General features: G+C 49.1%; 1 protein-coding gene across 1 annotated transcript; it reads right to left on the bottom strand.

Moving 5' to 3' along the window:
* Positions 1-1,262: 1,262 nt before the first annotated feature.
* Positions 1,263-19,207, bottom strand: cnnm1 (cyclin and CBS domain divalent metal cation transport mediator 1). Its single transcript, XM_023820614.2, has 10 exons — positions 17,651-19,207; positions 12,053-12,196; positions 11,099-11,239; positions 10,257-10,426; positions 9,143-9,242; positions 8,148-8,293; positions 6,933-7,197; positions 5,942-6,046; positions 5,250-5,360; positions 1,263-4,612 (listed from the first exon to the last, which is right to left on the bottom strand). Exons 1-10 carry the CDS (start codon positions 19,056-19,058, stop codon positions 4,533-4,535), a joined length of 2,670 nt encoding a protein of 889 aa, XP_023676382.2. The 5' UTR covers positions 19,059-19,207; the 3' UTR covers positions 1,263-4,532.
* Between the last annotated feature and the right edge of the window lie 4,101 nt (positions 19,208-23,308).

The raw sequence follows: 23,308 nt of genomic DNA on the forward strand, positions 1-23,308 counted from the left end.
CCCACAGGAACTTTTATGGCATCCCATTCTAAATCCATAGGCATCAATATGGAGCCGGTCCCCCCTTTGCAGCTGTAACAGCTGCCACTCTTCTGGGAAAACTTTGCACGAGTGTCTGTCGGAATTTTTGCCCATTCATCCAGAAGAGCATTTGTGAGGTCAGGCACTGATGCTGGATGTGAAGGCCTGGCTCTCAATCTCCATTCTAGTTCATCCCAAAGGTGTTCAATGGGGTTGAGGTCAGGGCTCTGTGTGGGTCGGTCAAGTTCTTCTGCACCAAACTCACTCAACCATGTCTATATGGACCTTGCTTTGTGCACTGGGGCACAGTCATGCTGGAACAGAAAAGGACCTTCCCCAGACTGTTGCCATAAAGTTGGAAGCATAGAATTGCCCATAATGTCCCCTTCACTGGAACTAAGGGGTCTCGCCCGACCCCTGAAAATCACCCCCATACCATTATCCCTCCTCCAGCAGACTTTACAGCTGGCACAATGCCCACAGGCAGGTAACATTCTCCTGGCATCTGCCAAAGCCAGACTCGTCCATCAGTCTGCCAGCCAGAGAAGCGTGATTCGTCACTCCACAAAACACTTTCCACTGCTCCAGAGTCCAGTGGCAGTGTGCTTTATACCACTGCATCCCACGCTTGGCACTGCACTTGGGGATGTGAATCTTGCATCCAGCTGCTCGGCCATGGAAGCCCATTCCATGAAGCTCCCGGTGCTCAGTTTCTGTGCTGGGATTAATGCCAGAGGAAGTTTGTAACTCTGTAGTTACTGAGTCAACAGAGCGTTGGCAACTTTTACACCCTACGCACCTCAGCACTCGGTGACCCGCTCTGTTACTTTACATGGTCTGCAGCATTGTGGCTGAGTCTCTGTTCCTAACTGCTTCCACTTTGCAGTAATGCCACTTACAGTTGACTGTGGAATATCTAACAGGGAAGAAATTTCACAAGCGGACTTATTGCAAAGGTGGCCTCCCATGACAGCACCACGCCTGAATTCACTGAGCTCTTCAGAACGACCCATTCTTTCACAAATGTTTGTAAACCTGACTGCATGGCTTGGTGCTTGATTTTATACCCCAGTGGCAATGGGTCTGAATGAAAAACCTGAATTCAATGATTAAGAGGCATGTCCCAGTACTTTTGTCCATAGAGTATACCTGACAGGGACAATGTAATGTTCATCTTTGAAAGGGAAAAAACATGAATGTGTAAATGTGAGGAAGATTCAAGAAAAAGGTACATAAACAAACACCGTTTTGAAAGTCTTTACTGCTTAGATCCATAATACATCTCCTTGTAAAATTACATTTTGGTTCCCTTAAATATCTTGTGAAACCACAAACTCCATACATTAAATCATTCATCTTTCTCCCTTGTACAAATCATATATATATATACTTTTTAAAACTTATATGGGTATAAAATCTATTTCTCTAATTCTTGCCGAACCTCTTTACTGAACAGCCGTAGTAAACTCTGCAAAGAAGCAAAATAAATTAAAAAATAAAATCTGTAGCTTCGCTCGTCTCTGCTGTCACTCCCTAGAGCTCTCAGGTGCTGCTAGCCGGGTCTCAGTCAGTCTGGATGCGGTTTCAGTTATAAACTAGTTGCTGGTGACCCATTCAAGGTGCTTTGGGGGGCTGCTGAAGTTTGCATTCCATAACAGCTCCCCAAAGCAGGAAGAATCCAAGTATAGTTGGAGCGCTTTTTAGTCATTGATCCCCAAGCCCACCTGTCATGTCACTTCAGCACCAGGACAGTTGCTGTGACCTTTGACCCTTTGGCTCCTGACCCCCAGCTGACTGGCTTCTTCAACACCATGCTCTCTGTCAGTGAAGAGGTTCGCTCTGCCTGTGTACTACTGTATCAACTGTACGGCAGACATAGGAAAGGTCTCCGTATGACCTGAGTGTGACGCCACCTCTGACAGGATTCTTGCTCTAACGAGAGTGAATAACAAATCCACACACCCCCCCCCCCACCCCACCCCGTAAACATCACATAAAACCTTACCCCAACAAGCCAGAGGATTAGTAGGTAAAACTATCCATCCTACCCTGAAACAGAGCATGCACAGTCTTCGACGTTGAAAAAGCAAATGACCACTGCCTTGGCCTGCATGGCAATGCAGACGTTTAAAGGCTTCAGGAATGTTACCTGAAGCCTTTGTGTGTGTCTGCGTGGTTTGTAAGCACCCTGATTATAGCGAGAGGACTGAGCCAGCTCCTTAAGTAAGATCTGAGTAGCAGAAATGTCAGACCGTTCTAACGTCTTGGAGTTTTAATTCTCCCGGCTTCATTCCCTACATCCTCACTACGGACCCTGTACCTCTGGCAGATTGGTGGAGTCTAACGTCATGCTCTTTTTTTAACCCAAACATGCAGAAATAGAAGCATATTTAACTCGCCCGTGATTCTCGTAACTCTAGAGCAGGCATATCCCTTCCTTATGGCATGAGATGGAATCCTTAAAACGAGGAGCTCTGAACTTGTGTGAAATCCAGGCCTCGCTGCCAGAATCCCTGCGTTTTTTTAATTGCTCTGTCCGTTGCCAATTCTTCACGTTTGGACTGATGTCAAAGGTACTGAAATCTTTGGCTCTGGTTGTGTGTTTATCCAGCTTTCGTTGGGTAGGCGGGTAACGCACCATGCGATTTCGCAAATCCAAGTGAAAGACAGCTTGTGCAACCCATGGAAAATACAAAACTAGTTTCCCTGACCAAAATCCTCAAACCCTTGCATTTTTCTCAAAAGCTACTTGGTAGTGGTCGACTGATAACTTTCTGGATGACTAAAAAGGCATGTTCCACTATCTCGAATTCCTTGCAATACAACCAAGATGCCTCACCTTCAGTAATACGTGCTGGTAGACCTCCAGACCACCAGGAGGCGTTAGCATCAACATCTTATAATCAAGAGTGAACTTGGGTCCTGACTAAACAAGGACAGGTTGCAGTAATACATGCTTGTAACTAAAAATAACCGCGATGCCGAAACATTTGCTCTCTCCTGGCTGGACAGCACTGAGGCAGTAGGTCTGATTGTTTACAGTTGAAATGCGATGGGATCGTCATGGATGGTTCATCAGAGAGCAGTTATATTCAAAGATCCTGGTCACATCATGTAGGTCGATCCCTCTCCTCTGACTTCCCATCCTCTTCTAAGAGCTTCAAAGTCAGAGTACCCTTTAGCGATATACTGTACCAGTGGTTGCAGGATCCAGTGCCTGGTGCATTTCTGTGTTTAGATTATACCATTATACTTTAGTCTTTTAAATGAACTGTTTTATAGCAACCGTTTTAATATCTAGATACCCCTTCTGTGGGATCCTCTGCAAATGACTCTTCTAGGAAAATATAAAATGAAATTATGCTCATATTCACATCAAGTCTTGTTGAGTCGACCCCTCCCCTCCTTATTCCCTTCGTGCGGCTCATCTTGAGATTGGACTTATGACAGCCTGTAGCCTGCAGGAATCTCCACTGCTGATCTGTCCATAGCCCCTCCCCCTGTGGTTACAGTGGGAGCCTTACTGGTGACCGTCGGGCAGTAGGGCTCATTTGTCAGCACCTGTTCAGTTCTCCTCTCCACAATGACAGGGTTTTAGTGACAACCTTGGTTACCGTGGTGATCCAGTTCTCATCGATCCCTCCTTCGACTCCACACCAAATGATCTATTCATGGTGCGTGCAGGTGGCTGGTGGCTCAGGTGATTCCTGAGACCAAAGCGACCATCAATTGCAACGTGCACCGTAGGTCCGATCCAGAGCAGATCCTGCTGCACGTAAACAGGGCAACGGTGAAGATCCCTCCAATTTCCACAGTTCCTGCAAAGAGTGGCTTGCCCTTCGAATTTCATTCATCCGTGCGTGTGTTTCCAATAGGGTACAAAATGGACTCTTGTGACACACAGTGACAAACACTGGCTGGCTAAAGATGATCCTGACTGTCTAGGCATAGGTAATATTGAGCTCCATTGCAAAATGAGTAGACAGTGCAATAATGTTAATACCTCTTGTGTGAAACTAGTAATACTGTGTGTTTGGTAATAGTGTGGATGAGGTTCTGTAGGTTGACATGGTAACCAATAACTTTCATTATATATCCTGCTAAAATTGCTCCCTGCTCCGCTGATGGCTGTGTTCACTTTAAATCAGAATCTACACTTAAAAGCTTTCAGTACATCTCCAGTTGTAACACCCGTAACACCGAAAGATGGGCTCAGTGACAAGGCCTTCTCACAAGATTAGACTTCTTTTGTAAATGTCTCTGTCCCGTGGATGCTGACTGAGAGCTCCCCTAGGGGCTAGAGCTCCCCTAGGGGCTGGAGGTCATGATGCAGCCACCAGATTGAGTCAATAAGTGCATCCCAAGCTGGGACCTTTATGAGGGATTTTGAGGGTGAGGTTTTTCACACCTGCTGTTCTTTGATTGGCCAGCCAATGAAAATCGGCACAGGTAGCATTCCAACACATAAATAATTAATGTAGGGCCCCCACTTTCCCCAGCCAGGCATATTGCTAGGATTTCACCAGAGGTTGTTCTCGGTTGTCCTCTGGAGTCTTGTCTCCATCACGAGACTTTTTCCGCTTCTTGTTGCCTGGAGAATCAGAAGGTTGCATGTTCAAGTTCCTGGTGATGCAAGTGTTGAGGCATCAGACTCACATAGACACTGGCTAGCCGCAGGTGCAACTTAGATTCAGCAAATAACATCCCTAGAGGGGTGACAGGTAAACCTAGCAGTTTAGGACGAGGTAACCAGAAGGTTGTTTGGTTAAGTCCCGGGGATCGTGCTGAATTGCACTACTAAAATAGCAAAGCTGTGTAAATAAAGAAAATTGTAGTTAATTTTGTACAAAAGCCTATAGCTAAAGAAACTATAAAAATTTAAGGGGTTCATCTTTAAAATCCCCATGACCCAATAGTGGGTAAGTGATGAGAAGATGAATAGAAGGGTGTTTGTATAAGACGACAGACGATGAAAGGTGTGTGCTGTGCCGCTGCTGACAACGACATGGGGAAACTCAGCAGATCTTTACATGCGACGAGCCTATGTGACGTGCAGGAAATGCGTAGAGAGCCTTGGAACGACAGACGAAAGAAAGAAAATGTGTAGAAGAGGGAAGACGGGGTTTGGATCAGCAGCTGCCAATGGTGAGCGGTTCGGTTGCTAAGATACGCCTGCGCTGACGGCCACGGTGGGGGCGGCCGGGCGGGATGCGTGACACGGGCCTTACTCAGTTTGAGCAGTAGCTTCTTCCCCAGCGTTTCCTCCGAGCCGCTAAGCGACAAGGTGCTGATGAAGGGCGATGCGTCGAGGTCCGTCTCCACGGGAACGATGGCGGGTTCTTCAGCGGGGGAGGGGAGGGAGAGACAGCAGGGGGCAGTCAATTAGCCCCTGTACTACCAGGGGGACGTCCAGTATAGTAGACATGCTAACAGATACTATTTGCGATTTAAAGAGGCTGATTAATATTCACAATAACATGCATTCATAAATAATGTTTTACTGGCAGGTCCAGACCAAACAAGCTAAGTGACAAAAACTAAGCCACATTGTATTCGGAGGGTGACACGGTGGCTCAGCTGGTGTCACTCCCATCTGGGGGTTCCCCTTCATTACTCCAGTCTCCTGACACAGTCCTCCCACAGTGCCTGTAAACTGTGACTGGTTTCCCTTCCAGGGTGTCCCCTGCCATGTCTGTCCTGGGATGGGCGCCTCACTCGCGTTCCTCCAGCCTCGCTCGCGTTCCTCCAGCCTCGCTCGCGTTCCTCCTGCCTCACTCACGTTCCTCCTGCCTCACTCGCGTTCCTCCAGCCTCGCTCGCGTTCCTCCTGCCTCACTCGTGTTCCTCCAGCCTCACTGCCAAACCGATCCCTTGATTTCGGGTTGTACGCGACAGACCTGCCCTCTCACTATAAATCTCACCATTTTGCTCTTCGCTCTCGGAACGGTCTTCCCGGATGTAAGGAATCTCATCCATCCGCAGGAACACTGAGTCACTGGGGCTCTTCTGGCCGTCTGACTTGCTGCCTGTAGGGGGAGCCAGAGAGCCAGGAAACAGATTAGAGATACTAAGATTCTAAGCTTTTACTCGTTATAATAATAATTTCACTGATATCAGAACTCTGGCAATTTACAGTTACTTATTCAGCAGTTACGTTTATCAAAAGTGTGGAAATGCTTGGGGTCAGAGACCACCCAGTTCTCTCCAGGGCTCTTGGGGTTAAAGGTGTTGCTGAAGGGTGAGTGATATGATTACGCTGCTGGCCAGAAGAACCTGCAACTTTCTGGACACTGCCACGAATCCTTAATCTACTGAGGGACACAAAATTTGGAATTGTGTATCTCTGTCTGATTTGCGGTGATCTTGGATCATTTAGCCATGTCTGATTTGCGGTGATCTTGGATCATTTAGCCATGCCTGAGCTGAAATGGATCGGCGCCTAGGAGAAGAGGCGAAGGCATGTGGGAGGGCATGCTGGAGCCTGCCTGAGCCGCAGTACTTGCATGTGTTCATGTACCCTTAAGAGGATTGCGCTGAGAGCGCCATCTGTGCATCGTTTGCAGGACGCCCGCCGCAGGCTGCGTCACACTGCGTTGTGGCCTGCGTGTGCATCTATGCACGCTTGGCTGAGACAGGGGGAGGGGCGTCGCGGTCTAGCAATTACAATTAACACTCCAACTGAGCTGTCATCACCCCGTTTACACCGTCGGAGGAAAGCCCCGATTAGCCATCGGGGAAATGACCTCCCCCGACAGTGCGAACGGACACTTTATTTTAACACAGACGTTTAGAGATGCTCCTGTGAAGTACATAGTAGGCGGAATCAGCCACACAGACTGGGTATGACAGGGCTGGAGGCGGGGCTACAAGCAGGGCGGACGGATGAATTAGAGGAGCGGGGGCCGCACTCACGGACGATGCGGTTCTTCTCGTTGAGAACCGTGGTGCTGTGTGGGATGACGGCCTGATGCTGGCGGGCGCGGCCTGAGCAGGGGCGGAGCTCCCGGGGCACGGGCAGATGCCCGTGGCTGCCGTCCGGGGCGGGGGTCTCAGGGGTGGGGGCGGGCGTCTGCGCCGGCGTGCTGCCCCCGTTCATGTGGGCGTCCATGTCCGGCGTCTGCGGTGAGCTGTCCATCCGCGTTGCAGTCAGGGCGTTCTGGTAGTGGCTACGGGTGATCTGGGGGGGGACGGGGGTGGCACAGTCCATGAACTCTCAAACATTCTACTTTTCGTGCCCCCCCCCCCCATATGTTTCTCTTTAATGATTCAGCAGGAGTTTTTTCTGCTGCAGAATTAGCACAAAATCACCCCCCCTCCCTTTCACTGCGACACTTTGTAGTTCCTGTGGTTCTGTTTGATCCCTCAGTTGGGTTTAAATCCAAAGTGTCCCGCTCACCCCATGAAGGCCCAACTTCAAACAGGTACTGATGTACGGGGGGGACATTCATAGACCTGAATATTTCTACTGAAGCAGGTCAAATGAAAGCCACTTCTTTTGATTTCTTAAAAAAAAAAAAAAATAAAACAATTCTGGGGAAAGTGTTTAAACTTGCAGAGCAGATCAGTCCAGATTCCTCCATTTAGACATGAAATGACCAGCCTGAGTTTATCTACACAGAAATTCAGCTTTAAATGCATCTAAAATGCAGACAAGCCCGAGATGCCTTAAGTGCTGTTGCCATGGATACACCAGGGATCATGGCTCTTAACCATCTAGGTATTTTTTCCAAAGTATTTCTACGCTTGAGACTCTCATCCGGCTGCCAGTGCCAAAGAAATGGCAGTGACCCCGCATTCCGATTCGACATGGGTGACACGTCGACCAGCGAGATTGGACAGGATTCACACGACCTGGAGTTCAGCTTGAACGCCGTCCAATCCCAACATTAGGAAGAGCCCCCCGAAGGTCACTGGGACAGTAACCCTAACCCTGGGCAGTGTGCCCGTACCCGGGTCTCTCTCGGAGCAGGGCAGTCGCCTGGGTATTTGCCAACTGCACAGAGACACAGTGACGTTCCCATTCACACAGGAACATTTCACTAAGAGACGTCCCTCGTCTAAAGGTACAAGAGCAGTGACCCATGGTGGGGGAGCTGGCGTTCTGTGCTTTGCTGACGGCGCCCGAACCTTGATGATCTGCAGGTCGGTGAGCTGCCGCACGGTGTAGTCGGGCAGGTAGGCCCCCGAGCTGCAGTTCAGCTGCCCGCTGCTGCCACCATATATCATGGAGTCGGAGCGGTTGAGTCCACTGCTGCGGGAGGGGGACCTGTGGACTGGACCAAACGGCAGGATGGGGGGGGGGGGGGGCGGCTCTCTAGCTACTGCTCTCCCACAAAAAGGACGCAGGGCAGGGAAGGGGACAGCATGAAGGTGAGCCTGAAAGGGACAGAGAGAGCCCCGCCCACAGAAGTCTGATTTTCTTGCTCCCCCCCCCAAACATGGCATTCCAACTCCTCAGTGGAGGCTACATTCCAAATGACATCATCGCACTCCCTTAATTAATGCATCTGCTGCCTCATGGGGGAGTGATCGGGGGGGGGCTGGGGAGCAATGAGAGGCGGCCGTGTGCCTTATGTAAAGCAAAACAAACACGGGCACGCATGGGCACCATCTGCCCGCCGATGGCCCGGCGAAGAGTGCGGCCTGTCCGGCACTGCCAGCCCAGAGAGAAACACCGGCCTTGTTACCACCGGTTATTACCGCCTGTCTGCTAGCTCAGGGGCGGGGCCTCACGCCTCTGGGGCAGCGGGTTCGATGCCACGCCCCTGCGTCTGGGTGCATAGGAGTATTCCCTTGGATGGGCGGGCATCCAGGATCTGCCCTGTGCTTCCAGGGATAATCTCACAGTGAAAAGGATTTATAGAAAATAGATGGATTTGGTTTTATAGGCGCTGTGATGCAAAATGGCTAACATATCACTTCCTTAAATATATTTTTATATGATTATTACACTATTTCCAGAATCAGTACTTGTGAAATATGATTACCTCACACCGAAACCTGCTCCCTGGGGTGTCAAAGTGTTTTGGCTGAACTCACTGCAATCCCTCCTGGTTACTGCCGGTCACGCACGCCCAGACCCCCCCCCCGTGCACCCATCCGGAGCTGGTTCGGCCCGCTACCTGTGGAGAGCGTCGGCGTGATGGCGGGTACGCCGTAGTATGCGAACGCCCCATTCTCGAAGCGCAGGGCCTCCTTGCCGAACTCCACCTCCACGCGACCCTGCACACACACACACACACACACACACATGGGGGCACCAGAGAAAAATGTTTGTACCAAACCTAACTGCACCTGCACATGCTCACCACTACCCCATCTGCTGTGACGTCTCATAATTACTCATATTCCCTCTCCCAGCTGCCCCCCCCCCAAATCCCTACCCTTCTTCTGACTCATCTGCTGGGTGTTCGATTTCCATGCGTAATAAACACACCCAAGCCTGTCCCTGCAATCATCTCCCTCCCCTGGGTGACACTGGGGCTCAAACTTCAATTCCCAGTGTCCCCACGCAGCTGTGGGGTGGTGCTGAGGGGTGCATTGACATCCCCCAAGGGATCATCTTGGGGGTTTCACGAGTTCGACGCCATGGGGCTCCGGGGAATCGCCATCTGGCTCTGAGATTTGTGAGCCATATATTGGAACGGGGGCCTGCGGCACAAATTCTTGCCGCAACAGAACCAATTCCTGCTCCATCTAAAAATTGCCATCAAATGAAGCAACTAGTGGGGTTGTAAGGGTGTGGCTAGGGGGCCGGCTGTGGGGTGGGCTGTGGGTGTGGCCAAGGGCAGGCATAGGTGTGGCTAGGGGAGGGACACGGGTGTGGTTAGGGGCGGGCTGTGGGTGTGGCTAGGGGGTGGGCTGTGGGTGTGGCCAAGGGCAGGCATAGGTGTGGCTAGGGGAGGGAGATGGGTGTGGTTAGGGGTGGGCTGTGGGTGTGGCTAGGGGGGTGGGCTGTAGGTGTGGCCAATGGCAGGCATAGGTGTGGCTAGGGGAGGGACATGGGTGTGGTTAGGGGCGGGCTGTGGGTGTGGCTAGGGGGCGGGCTGTGGGTGTGGCTAGGGGGTGGGCTGTAGGTGTGGCCAATGGCAGGCATAGGTGTGGCTAGGGGAGGGACATGGGTGTGGTTAGGGGCGGGCTGTGGGTGTGGCTAGGGGGCGGGCTGTGGGTGTGGCTAGGGGCGGGCTGTGGGTGTGGCTAGGGGCGGGGCCAGTGAGTGGGGCGTTACCACCATACCTGTAGCACTAGGATGAAGTAGTCCACGGGCTTGTTGCGTTGGAACAGGAAGTGCTGCGGCGCCCGCTTGTTCTTCTCGTCGAACTTGAGCTCCTGCACCACACTGGGATGCTTCAGCAGACGCAGGAGTATCTTCTCAGACAGATAGGCCACCTTAAAGGGCTCCACCTCTGTGACACAGCAGAGCAGACAGACGGGGCAATGCACCATTACAGCCACAAGGGGGAGACACTGAGGCTGCCTTTCCTATAGCACCGGACTTTGGTTTCATGGTTCTAAAGAGGGTGATTAAATCAGCTTTTTATTTCAGCTTATAATAAACCTTCCTGGGACATTAATAACTGCCCGGCTGACACTAATGAAGCTGCACAGTCACTGTTTTTCTAGATGACCTTTTGTATTAGATTAAGTCCTATGCACACAGATGGAAGCAGTCTCCAGATGGAATCAAGGCTCATGTGACCTTCCTGAGAGTCCAGGAAAGGTTAAGGGTGTTTCTCGATATGGGTACTTGACCGTTCTTGTGTTCTCTTGTACCCGTTTTACGTCATCGTCAATTACCAAAGAACAGTTCCTATGCTCAAGAACACAGGCAGAGAGGACGGTAAAAATCCCCATCACAAATATCAGGGATATATATCGGTTGCATCCAGCCAAACGAGCTCATTCTTGGGAGGCAAGTTAGCAAGACCGGTCTTGCTAAGACTACAAGTACGATCTTTGTGTTCTTGATATTAAGAAACACCCTAAGTGTCTTCTGAAGTGTCTTTACAGTGGCCGGGAAGGGTCACATGACTTTCTTGGAGTTAGGGAAGGTCAGGTGGGCACCTGGATGCCCCTACCTGTGGACAGGAAGCGGTGGGTGGCCAGAAGGAGCTGCGGAGAGATCTTCACCTTCATCTCGTTCTCCGACAGCTTGAATATGGAGAAGTCCTGCTGCTTCCTCTCGTGGTGTGACACTCTCCGCTTGGTCCGGTTGTCGGCTTCGAGAGAAGGGAGGCCAGAGGCTCATGAGAAGCTCATTAGCGCCATGATTTATAGGCATCTAGGTGCCGGGGGGGCTCCTCTACCCCCGCCAAACCGAGACTGGCTCCTCGGGGAAGGGTCAAGGGGGTACGTTAATCTAGTGCTCATCACGGGCCCCTTGGGGTGAGCCGTAATCATCCGGAGGGGGCGGGGCATACGGCGAGTCTCACGGCGCCGGCAGAACCCCGCGGTGGACACAACGCCGCCGTTGCTAATGTCGTTTAGCTTTGCTTGCCGCTCGGTAATGTGGCCCCAGATGTAATGGACTCAGTTACGGTGCAGAGGATAGAAGATAGTTATTGGAAAACCTATATGAGATTTAATTATGACAGGAAATTAGATATCCAGAGTTACAGCTTCATAAGAAGAAACTGTGTACACAGCACAAACAGAATGTGAGGGATGAGCTAACATAAAATTACTGTATAAAACTATACAGTGAGATTTAAGGAAGGTCAGTCCCGAGTCACAGTGTGCTTGGCTGCAGGGCAGTAACTGGCTTCAGATCTACTGGTTATGGTTAGTCAACCAGTGCTGATAGTACTAAGAAAGGCTACGTATCCAATGGCTTGGTAGGACTGTAATGACACAATGATTCATATCGGTCTGTCAGTACAAAACAGTCCATCTGAACTGACTCCAGATCTGTGCATCATCAAAGTTAACAGAGCTTATGGCTATGGGTTTAATGATGTATGACTCTATGGAAGGACTGGGGTGTCGCAACCCGACGTGACGGGCCATCGTATGCTGAAAGGCATGCGACGTACTGTACAGGTCCGTCTCATCCAGGATCTCGGATTTGATGATCTCCTCGATGACGTCCTCCAGGGTGATGATGCCCATCACTTCGTAGAAGGGGTCCCCCTCGCCTTCGTTGTTGACCCGCTGCACGATGGCCAGGTGAGATTTTCCTGCGCACGACAAGCAGAAATGCGTCTACTGGGCCAAAGTAAGGCAGCGCATTGCTAACTGGAGAGGAGGATTTCATCATGCTAAGTGTTAGCGGCGTGTGGCTAAGCGGGGGAAGCCTCAGTGCCAGTGATCAAAACATCACCGGCTTTAATCCCATGTAGCAGAGTAGCTACATTCCCGTTAGGCACTTGAACAAGGCCCTTAAACCCCCAAAATATGCTGCAGGAGAGCTTCTATCTCACCGTTATATCAGTATGTATGTGAAAACTAACATATTCCAATGTACCTACATCAGGGGTAGGCAGCCCTGATCCTGGAATGTCGGTATCCAGCAGGTTTTCTGTCCTTCCTGATGAGTTTCTATCTGCCTGAGATCAGGTGTGGTTCATCAGAGACCAGGTAGGATAGAAAACCTGCAGGATACCGGCGCTCTAGGATAAGGGCTGCCTACCCCTGACCTATACAAATGGCAGTTAAAGCTTCATTTCATCTCGCAGAACATTGCTTCCCAATCTGGTCTTCGGGGACCCACCGACAGTCCGTGTTTTTGCTACCTACTGGGAGCTGGGAGGGTGCAAAAATGTAGATTGCCTGGCAGGGAGCTCAGAGAGAGCAAAAACCAGAGTGGAAAACGCAGTCATAGAAGGTGGGTCAGGTTAGGTAGACGGAAGGTGTTGAGCAGATCAGGTAGGATGGAGATCACTGGTGGAGGAACAGGTATGGGGTGGAAGGACTAGCTGGAAAGCCAAGCATCAAGGTGAAGACGAGAAGGAGATGGACCACCACCTCAAGAAAAGACACATTTTTGCTCCCTCTTAGATGGTGGCGTTGGAAGTGGCTCCCCACTGGTTGTATAAAGCGCTGTAGGCATCTTGAAACACATTACATAAACATTAAAATTCATTCGTTGATTCATTCGTTCACTCATTCGTTCATTCAGATCTATACCAGGTATTCCGAGTTCTTGATTGCCCGACTGTTTGGCTCAGGTGTGCTGGGAGCAAAAATGTGGACCGTCTGCGGGTCCTGAGAGATACATAAATACACCCAACCATCCATTTTCTAACCAATTATCCCGATCAGGGTCAAGAGTCGCGAGGCAAAACTCCAAACAAAAAGGGATTTTGGAAGTGAGGGCATTGGAGCTGCAAATGAGAGGAGAACTTTCAGCCAGGTCTGCTCGTCCCCGCTCCCTTCCGCCCTCCGTTGAGCAGACCAGTGGCTGCCCTGAGGACATCCAGCAACCCGCACCGAGCCAGAATAAGCTGTAGGATGGCCATGGGAGGCGGGGTCCGGAGACAGGTCACTGGTCAGATCCTTACATAAACGACATGCTTGGAGTGGGGTTATATAACGCTTGGCTGACTGGGCAGCCAGGACACTGACCAATGGTGACACTGGGGGGAGAGGCAACACAGCAGGACCAATCAGATTCCTGACTATATAATTCCAGATTCTAATATTTCCATGTACAGTCTAGTCCCAGCAATTTACTTTTTCTGTCAGGAGAAACTACTCGTGCTACTAATTAACAGTGATATAGGATGTGAAATAAAAATAGTCAAGTCTCACAGAAAATTTCAGATTTTTTTTATGTTTAATCCATTTGAATTTGCATGAGCATTTACATAAGGGTTTAACAGCCGTTCCCTGAATAGGATCGACTCTATTTCACACTCTAATTAGGTGACATCTGGCCCACCTGCTGAGTCAGGTGGCTGCCTGGTCAACCGACCCCTCCGGTGTGACGCCTTGAAACAGGCCGTCAGGGGGGGGCTGTCACTTAACTGAGAGCCCTGTGACAGGAGCCAGGGCTTGCAGGGTTCAGATGTGGACAGACCATAATACTGCAGAATAGATTAATTAACTTCCAGCACTCCCCCACCATGCGGATGCTGGTCCAGATGTTCTTGGTCAACATCAGGTGGGGCAGAGTACTAAGTTACACATTATCATTTCTCCAGCCCCCCCACGATTGTACTGAAGCAATCTCGGAAGACTGCGATTTGACCTCTGACCTCTACTGAGGTCCCTTGGGAACACAGCCCCATGTGGCGGAAGAGAACAGACTTACTGGATTTACTGGTATGCTGCAGGATTAGGCAGGATTGGGTCAAACTGTCCTTCCAGCAGCAGTGTGGGAGTCACGCTAGGCCAGTGATCGCAGGAAGCAGGTGCCTGCTAGGATGGAGGCCGCAGCTGTGCCAATCGCACTGTTACATCACTCAGCCATTACATAATCTCTGTAGCCAGCCCCCCCCCCCCCCCGTCTGCCCCCTCCGGCTCTGAGCAAGCCCGCTGAGGCTGTAAATTGAGCAGCTTGGTTCTGTCTGCTCGTTTGACTGTTTGTTTGCTGTGTTTATGTGGGCCAAGCACAACAAACGGTCAGCATCTAATTAACATTTATCCACCCCCCCCCCCCCCCGATAACCTTTCACCCACTTAAACTCTGAATGAGGGATTGGGGGCATCAAACCTATTTTTTGCAGAACAATAGACCCGTGTTCCCGAAACGAAAATCTGTGACCATGTGACCGCGGTCACATATGCGTTACAGTAAAGCGTTCCAAACCCAGACACGTAGGATCTGAGGGAAGGACGGGGATTTAACGTGAAGGCCGAGAGTCCGTGTTTTCCGGAAGGTTGGCAGAGCCGTTCGGATGGCCGACGTCCTCCTGCGTCCTCCCGTTTCCCCCGGGTCTTGCTCGCTGCCACACGGCTAAATGGAGTTGCTAAGGCTCATAATTATGCTGCCGTTTATTGGCCGCAAGCGGCGGGATCCAATCGGGGGCCGCCACACCGGAGCTGAGGCATTACAGATACATTTTATGGATGCTTTTAAAAGCGGCTCCGGCATCAGATGGATCAGTAGGAACGATGTCATTAATTCCTCTGCCGAACTCCTACCCGCCGTTGTAAAACCGGCCCAAAGTCACACTGCGGCATAAACGCTATTCATCAGGCAAGTGCGACGTTTACAGTCCAGTGGGTGCGTCACACAGCCAGGTCCTGCATTTCATGGTTTTCCAAATTCTCTCTCACATACACATATAAGCATATGGGGGTGGGGGATGGATTAATGCATAGGCTACAGCAAACATCAGGGCCCCCACCTCAGGAAAAATGGAACGGCTAAATCGGGAACACCTGAGTGTCCATGCACACGTCACCCCGTGGCCCCCAGACAGTGTGTGGAGGGGGGACATCCATTTTCAAACCTCACACCTGAACCACCCACACGGCCTCCCGGCTCATGCCAAAACACGGGTCATTAGGTCCCGAATGGACTAACCAATGCAATTCCAGTCTGTCAGCCGGGCGTTTCTGACGGACATCGCTAACGACGTGTGACTTTCACGTCACCATATGTTACGCATCATGACTATAGAGGAACATCCCTGCTGGGGGGCAGCAGGGGGTCAGTCACTTGAATCTTTCAAACTTCAGGGTAATTCCATGCTAAAGTCTGTTTGACGTCGCATACTTACTGCCGATAAAATGCAGAGGTGGGAAGTTCAGGTCCAGAAAGTACAAATCCAGACCATATTTTTTGTTTCACCCAACCAGTTAAGCATAAAGTGTCACATTCACAGAGTACTGAGTTGGTTGGTTAAAAGAAAATCTCGGTCTGGATTTGTACTAACTGGACCTGAACCTGCCACCTTTGATAAAATGTGATGTATTTCTAACCTGCAAATTAATATATGAATTCTGAGGATTTCTCTATACTCCACTCACATCCATACTGTGAGTCGTTTTGTCTGCCAGTCTCAGGTTAAATGTCACACCCATAATGCAGAAATTGCCCTTAAATCTTTAAAATCAGGCCTCCCAGCTCCAGACCCCAGGGTGGAATCACATGTCACTTAGCCGGAGCCCTATAATGTCTTTGCTAAGGTCATTATTTTGAAATTAAATCATCTCGCCTGACGAGTGCAGAGAGTTCTGACTGAAATGTACTCCGAAAAGCGTGGGACTACGGAGCACCCATGTTTTAAATCAACCCCATAAAGACCCTCTGGCCGTTGCCATGGGAATTAAACCAAATTACACTTTGGTCCAAAATTCCTCATTTCCATTTGCCTTTTCTCGACCAGTATTCCCTCAATGAAAACGTCCCCTAACTCTTCATGACAAAAGCCTGCATGTATTTTTCCCACGACATCTACAAATTTTTGTGAATTTTCATACGAAGACCTACAAACTTGTGAGTCACACACAGACCCCCTCCCGCATTGAAAGAGCGATACAACAGATAAAAACAACCTCAATTATCAATCATATAATACATATACCGCTTTTAGAGTCTATTTTAGTTTATTTTTTCAACAAGATTTTCTTCTGAGATGATAATGATGTTACATTTTTTTCATGTTACCTCGCAGATCCCTTAATCCAGTGACTCATTTCTGTTCCTCCTGGGAAACAAAGATCCCTGGTTATTGATCAGAGCTCCTGCCTACTGTGACCCCCACCCCCGACAGGTTCACTATCGGCTGCCCAGCTGCCACTTCCACCCCCCTGCCCAGATCCACCCAGCTGGTTTATCATATATTACGAGACTCAGCACAGCCGCGCCCCCCAAACTCAAACTGAATGTTTCCACATGAGCACAGTAATAATTTTAATGCCAATACATCATTCTGCCCATATCCTGCCCCAGATGTATTACGTAATAGTGCCAGACACCAGTACGAGGTTCCAGTATATATTCCTGAGGTTAATAACTTCAATAACACCCCCAACTCTGCCCTAGTTAATTAACCTAAGCGGAGTTATTAAACCCACACGAGTGATGCCACAGTGTCAACTTTGAACAATGGACTTTCTGTGAAATGGGCAAGGGGGGGTTACATTCTGAAAGCTGCTTAGTAAACAGTGAGTAAACCAGGTTAGTCTTTACGTGCGCTCTGATGGACCGGGTTAGTAATTCTGCTACTCATTTTCTCAGCCGGTCAGAATTCTTTTTATCTTGACGGAGTTAAGCTCGGTCAAGCATCACACAGAACAAGGCCGGCCCAGTCACTCTGAGAAGCTGAAGTGCCTGATCAAATACTGCACAGTCAGCGAGAACATCCAAAACCAAATTATTATTTTAAAGGCTGGGAATTAGGACAGGGAATTAGACCAGAAATATATCCAGCTTGATTGCAACTAATGTTGGCAAAACTAATAATAATAATATAACTAATAAAATAAGTAAAGTAAGAGTGACAATGGGATTGAGCTCGTGAAAAAGGAACCTCTTGGGTTCATATTCAGTTCGTTCCCAAAGGAAATCTGTAGGTAATTAGGCCTAGTTTCCTATTAACTCGATCAACAATCATTTTTAGATTAAGTCTGAATTTAATAATGGGTTTGCTATGGAGTTTACTAACAGGCATACGCTCAAATCCCACCATGTCACCTGTTCTTCATCCCTGGGACCAGCCTGCACTATAGGAGAACCTTACCTTTCTTGAATTCCTCCAGCATAGTGTCCAGCTTGGTGTCGTTAAAGACGCAGTGCATGGGGTGCTTGTAAAACTGCGTGATGGTCTTCAGGGGGGTGCAGTCGTCAGGGTCCACGAAGGCCAGGTCCTTGACGAACAGGATGTCCACGATGGACGAGCGCTCGTTCTCGTACACGGGAATGCGCGTGTAGCCACTCTGCATGATCTCCGACATGGTGTTGAAGTCCAGCACGGCGTCGGACGCCAGCATAAAGCAGTCGTTCAGCGGTGTCAGCACGTCCTCCACCGTCTTGGTCCTGAGCTCCAGGGCTCCCTGGATTATGTTCAGCTCCTCCTTCACCAAGTCGTGATACGGGTCGGTCACCCGCAGCATCTCCAGCAACTTTTCGCGCGTGTAAAAGTTGCTTATTTCCTGGTGCAGGATGATGTCTAGTAGCTTGCTGATCGGGTAGGAGATGGGGAAGGAAATTACCATTAGCAGCCGAGTCACCCAGATGGTTTTGGAGGCGATCGCCAGCCCATGTCGGGAGGCCACGGAGTGCGGAAGGATCTCGCCGATGAAGAATATGACGAACGTGCATATGGCGGTAGATAACCAAGTCATGCCCAGAATCTGACACATCCAAACCGCCAAACAGGTGTTGATAAGCGCGTTGCCCAGGAGGAGCGTGCAGAGCACGTAGTTTCCGTGCTTTCGCACCGATTCGATCTTCTTCGCGTACTTCTGCTCCTTGTCCGTGCCGCTGTTCTGCAGCACTTGGAGCTCCACGGGGTCCAGCGCGAGCAGACTCAAGTTCAGCCCACTAAAGAGCGCGGAAAGCGCCAGCAGCAGCACCGAGATCAGCACCTGAAGCCAGAGGTCGGCTTCCGGGGAGCGCTCCACGACGGCCAGCCAGAAATCTCTAGTCCTAAAGTGCTCCCATTTGGTGCCGTCAAATGCACACATTGAGTAGTATTTTATTTTCTCACCTCTGCGCAGTTCTTTGGCGAGCAGCTCCACCAGGACGGAATTCTGGCTGGAGGCGGACTTGAAGGATCCCAGCACCTCTATGTCGGAGGTCCGAGCTGTTTTGTCCACGCAGAGGTTCCGTTTCGGGTGGACCTGCCCCTCTCTGCCCGGGCTAGGCTCCTCGATGAACGCGATCCACGGTGCAGTGGCCGCATTGGCTCGACCGCTAAGGGTCCTGTTCAGCCTCTGGGGGGACACCGAGTAGTACACACGCAGCATAAACCGCGTCCCCTCGGTCGCTTTCAGCACCCCGTCCTCCACGGACAGCCCCCCTCCGGTGTCCTCCGGGCGAAAGCCCAGTAAGCCGAGTGCCGCGCTGGGGAAAATCAGGAGCAAGGGCAGGGAGCGCGGCTGAAGGATGCGGATCGCGGGGCGAGCAGCCGCATCATCCGCAGCCATGATGCTGAATGCGCTGGGTGGGCACGCTAGCGAGCCGAGTCACGTGGCTTTCCCACGCTCCATCGCCCGGAATCGGGGGAACAGCTGGAGCCCCCGGTAAATGCAGCAGAGGATCGACCGGGAAAAGCTACGGTGGAAGGCGTGGGGGGAACAGAGAGCGGCATGCAATGACGTAATGGAGCTTTGATACACTGTAACGAAAATAGAATAGGGGAAATATTCAATTACCTAAACTTAGTCTAACATTCCTGTAGAGAAATGCTGCATGACTGCAGACATCAATTCCTCCGTTTTGCCCGAAGGCTTACAATATATTAGACTTTATGTAAGCCTCTCACTGACAAAATTACTTTTGATACATCCGAACGGATAGCTATGTGATTGGACACTGATTTGTTTACCGATCGTCCTTTTGCGATATCATTTTGTCCGATAGTTCTGAATGATGCGCATCTTACGTAATTTAGTTCAGCGTTAAAGATAATCAGATCACAAAGTGCAGATTTGGTCTTAAGTAGATTCATGGTTATTATGACATTCAAATAACCTGTCAGGAAATAAGCGTGGTGTATATGGACCTCCCGAGTTCCCTTGACTTTATCAGTGCTATTTGGGAGTGTAATAAAATATCTGATGTCCATGACAGACACTTATGTAAGCATATTTTGAATCCATCTGTAACAGAAGGCTGAGCTCTGGTGGACAAGACTGTGCTGTTTGCTGTCATTTTCCGTTTTATTGTTTGGCTCTATCAGCTATGAAATAGTTCATTGACAGAAATTATTAATTATTATTTCAGATCTGAGGAATAGAATGATCCACAAGGTGGCAGCCTTTGCGCCTAATCTGCGATTTGCCTACTTAAAACGCTGCAAATTGAACTTCGTGGGTATTTGGCACGAGGCCTAATGGCGGGAAAAGGCATGTGCGCACGAGTCCTACGTGAAACAAGCGTCGATTGATCTTATCGACTAATGTAAGCTGTAAACTGATAACCCCTATTCCATCCTTGCTAAATTTGATTCATTTGGTAAATAAGTCTAAGTGATTCCACATTCTTTGCTCAAGGAGACTGTAAAAGGAACTTCACATAATCGTAATGTTAGAGTAAGTTTGATCATCATCATCGGCATCATATTTTGTCCTTTGGACTTTGTACATGATCCGGAATCATTGAATGGTCTAGCCTACACGTATCAAACCAATTAGATTAATGTACACATTAATGTGTACTGGCCTGAACACACTGTTTACACAGTCTCTTATCAGGATGCAGGTTTTCTTGTAGCTCATGGAAGTATTGAAAACATTGAGCTATAGACTTGCATCTGAAGTGATGTTTGTCCTCTCAGCTTCACCATTTGACCCTTGATTCAAGGCCAGTTCTTTTAATCTATCTTATCCTGGCTGAAACCGCTTGCTTCTTCTGAAAGTGTGTGTATATCTTTATGAATAGCTGTCACATCTCTGCACCCTTATTAGAATTTATTGTTTGTCTTCTGCTCCGCCTTCTGTAGCTGGGGTGAACATCTCCTGGGTGTGACCTCATGCCCCTAAACCAGCGGTGGCCAATCTTATCTGCAAAGGGCCAGTGTGTATGCAGGATTCTGGGATAACCTGTAGGTCAGCTGTTCAAACCCAGGTGTGAGGACTCTGCAGCCAATCAGTCCTCTAATTAGTAATGTAATTAGGGAGTTGCAGTGAAAACCCGCATTCACAACAGCCCTTTCTGGATAAGATTGCCTACCGCTGCTCCAAACCATCAATCCAGGTGCAGCTCAACCACTGGCTGCCACACCAAATGTCACTGGCTGTCACAATCACTGCCGCAGTGACCTGAGATCTGCACAGCACTCTGCACAGGGCTCTTCATTTTTCAGGCAATATTCTTTCTGGTTTCTACACAAAGCAAAATGGACTGTGGTCATTTAATGTTGCAAGTGGTAACATCAAACATATAAAAAAATTACATTAAACATGCTATGAATTATCACTCATTCTATCAAAAACCATAAGAGGGCAGCAATTTGCTGCAATTGAGTGAGAAGCAGAGGCGCAATGCACAGTCTAAGGAGTTCATTTTACAACCTGATTTACATAGTTGTACATATATATTGATCTTCTGTTTTCTGTTTCTAACAGCCTTAAATATCTCAACATAGTGATGATTCTAAAACTGCTTGCATATATTTCCTGAACAGGAAAAAAAAACAATTTGGCAAAATGAATGTCCCCACAATCTCGGTCTAGACTAAAAACTCATCTGTTAAGGGTTCGACCTTCAGGTCTCCTCAACCTTTGCCAAATGGACACAGTCTGTTTGATCAATGACTGATGCCCAGCTCTTTTAAGACTGTGTTTACACTTGTGCTGCAGACCACAGCGTAGCTTGTCCTAAATAAGCCTGTCCTTAAAGCTGGGGTGCAAATTGTCTGTTGGGAGGACCCATCTCAGAAGAACCAAATCAGAGTAGCACAGGTGGGATTCGATGTACTGGGGGCAGTCCTGTGCATTTACCTCTCTTGAATGGATGAAAACCGACTTTCCAGGTTGTGTGTCACTTCCCGAGAAATTTTGAAATGATGTTAAAAGACAAGCGGATGCTGAAGAGGCACCGTCACGATAACCCGAGACGTGCCCCTTCTTCGTCCGCCTGCAGATTGTGAAACCATTTTAAAATATAAAGCACTTCACTTATGATTTGTACCCCCTTTTGTGCAGAGGTGAGGATTTCCAGCATTCGCAGGTCTGACACAAAGGCCGTCGAATGGAGGTTACCAGGAAACGGGCACCAGCCTCGGTTCACGGCGACGGCTCCACTTGTCGCTTTCTTTCAGTGATCACTTGTCACAGTTCAGCGGGGCCTGTTTTATTACCAAGACTGATAGCGTTGTGGTTTGTATATCCATGATAAGGTTTGCTGTGTGTTTCAGTGAATCTTGTGGCTTGGACCCAGGGCCCCCCCCAGGTTAATAGGCACCTGCCAGGGCTTCCTTCACATCTTGTTGTAACTTTCACACCAAGTCCTCCTCCCGCCGCCCGTTGCCGTGACGTCCCGGAGCTCAATAACTCCTTGGATTGTCGCTTTCATTGTTATACTCTGAATAAAACACGTCTGGGCCCAGCTGTAATATCCTGGATAATCTCCTCCTACCCTTTCCCCCTTTCTTTCACATTCGCCGCCAATTCTGGATGGTGGGAGAACATCATGCTTTGTCTCCAGAAGTAGAGAAAGAGATATTTTGTGTTACACCCCCTCCCCTCCGGTCCTTGTTTCATTGCCACGTGGATCCAAAATGCATCCAAGTCTGCCCTGATACAGAGCTGCAGAGATTGCAGATTCGGCAGAATGTCTACATTCATGGGCTTCATTCATCGTCGGTTCCTTATCAGCAAAATATCCTGTTGACATTTCCCTTCTTGGCATCTAGACCAGGGACCAAGATGGGAATTTAAACAGGATGTTCCTTGAAACAAAAATGTCAGAACTTTATCTAGATTGATTGGCCAGCAGCATCAAAGGAGTGCCCCCCCCCCAGTTAACAGTTTTAAGAAAACGGTAACTTTTCTCCTTTTTGCTCAGCGTGAATGGGCTTTCGTACACCTTATAGTGCCAGGCTTATATAACCGTGATATTTTTATTGCCAATGAGGACTCTGTAAAAACAGCCGTCGTATGACTTCCTCGAGATTCCTAAGATGGTACATATTTAATTCAGTGAATGCGCAACTGATTTGTACTTCTGTGTAGGATCTACGCTGTCGGTAGCCATGTACCAAGCTGTAGCCTGACGGACACCTCCCCAGAAATGCAGGCGACAGGTTACAGTGTATGGTACATATCTACCGATGGCATAGATTCTGCTCAGAGGTATAAATCAGCTTTAAGGAGACAAAGGGGACTCTACTCCTGCATGCATGAAGAATCAGGTGGTTATTGATATAGATCTACAACCCGTAGCTTGCTGGTTCTAATCTAGTGCCTCTCTAATATCCTTCAGTAATAAATCTACATATATATTAATGGATATGTATAATGCTTTGGACAGCTAAGCTATAACATAAATGATACATTTCAAATGTGTGGGATGCTTTTGAGATTACCCCCCATCTCAGTGACAACTGCATTATATTCATTTAGGAACAGAAGTCTACGAAGGGGGGCCTGGTCGCTGGAAGTACAGATCTGACGGAGAATGGCGTGTAGGTACAAGCAGTCCGTCCGACTATGACCATTCAGTGAGAACTGGA

This window comes from Paramormyrops kingsleyae, chromosome 20, assembly GCF_048594095.1.
Source record: "Paramormyrops kingsleyae isolate MSU_618 chromosome 20, PKINGS_0.4, whole genome shotgun sequence".
Lineage (NCBI taxonomy): Eukaryota > Metazoa > Chordata > Actinopteri > Osteoglossiformes > Mormyridae > Paramormyrops > Paramormyrops kingsleyae.

What these genes read in the sequence shown, in the direction of transcription:
- cnnm1 (XM_023820614.2), bottom strand. Translation starts at nt 19,058, where the DNA reads ATGGCTGCGGATGATGCGGCTGCTCGCCCCGCGATCCGCATCCTTCAG. An exon ending in GGATGAGACGGACCTGTACA is followed by an intron (nt 11,240 to 12,052) that starts GTACGTCGCATG and finishes CTTCTCTCGAAG; the next exon opens with CCGACAACCGGACCAAGCGG. An exon ending in CACGCCGACGCTCTCCACAG is followed by an intron (nt 8,294 to 9,142) that starts GTAGCGGGCCGA and finishes CGTTTGGTCCAG; the next exon opens with TCCACAGGTCCCCCTCCCGC.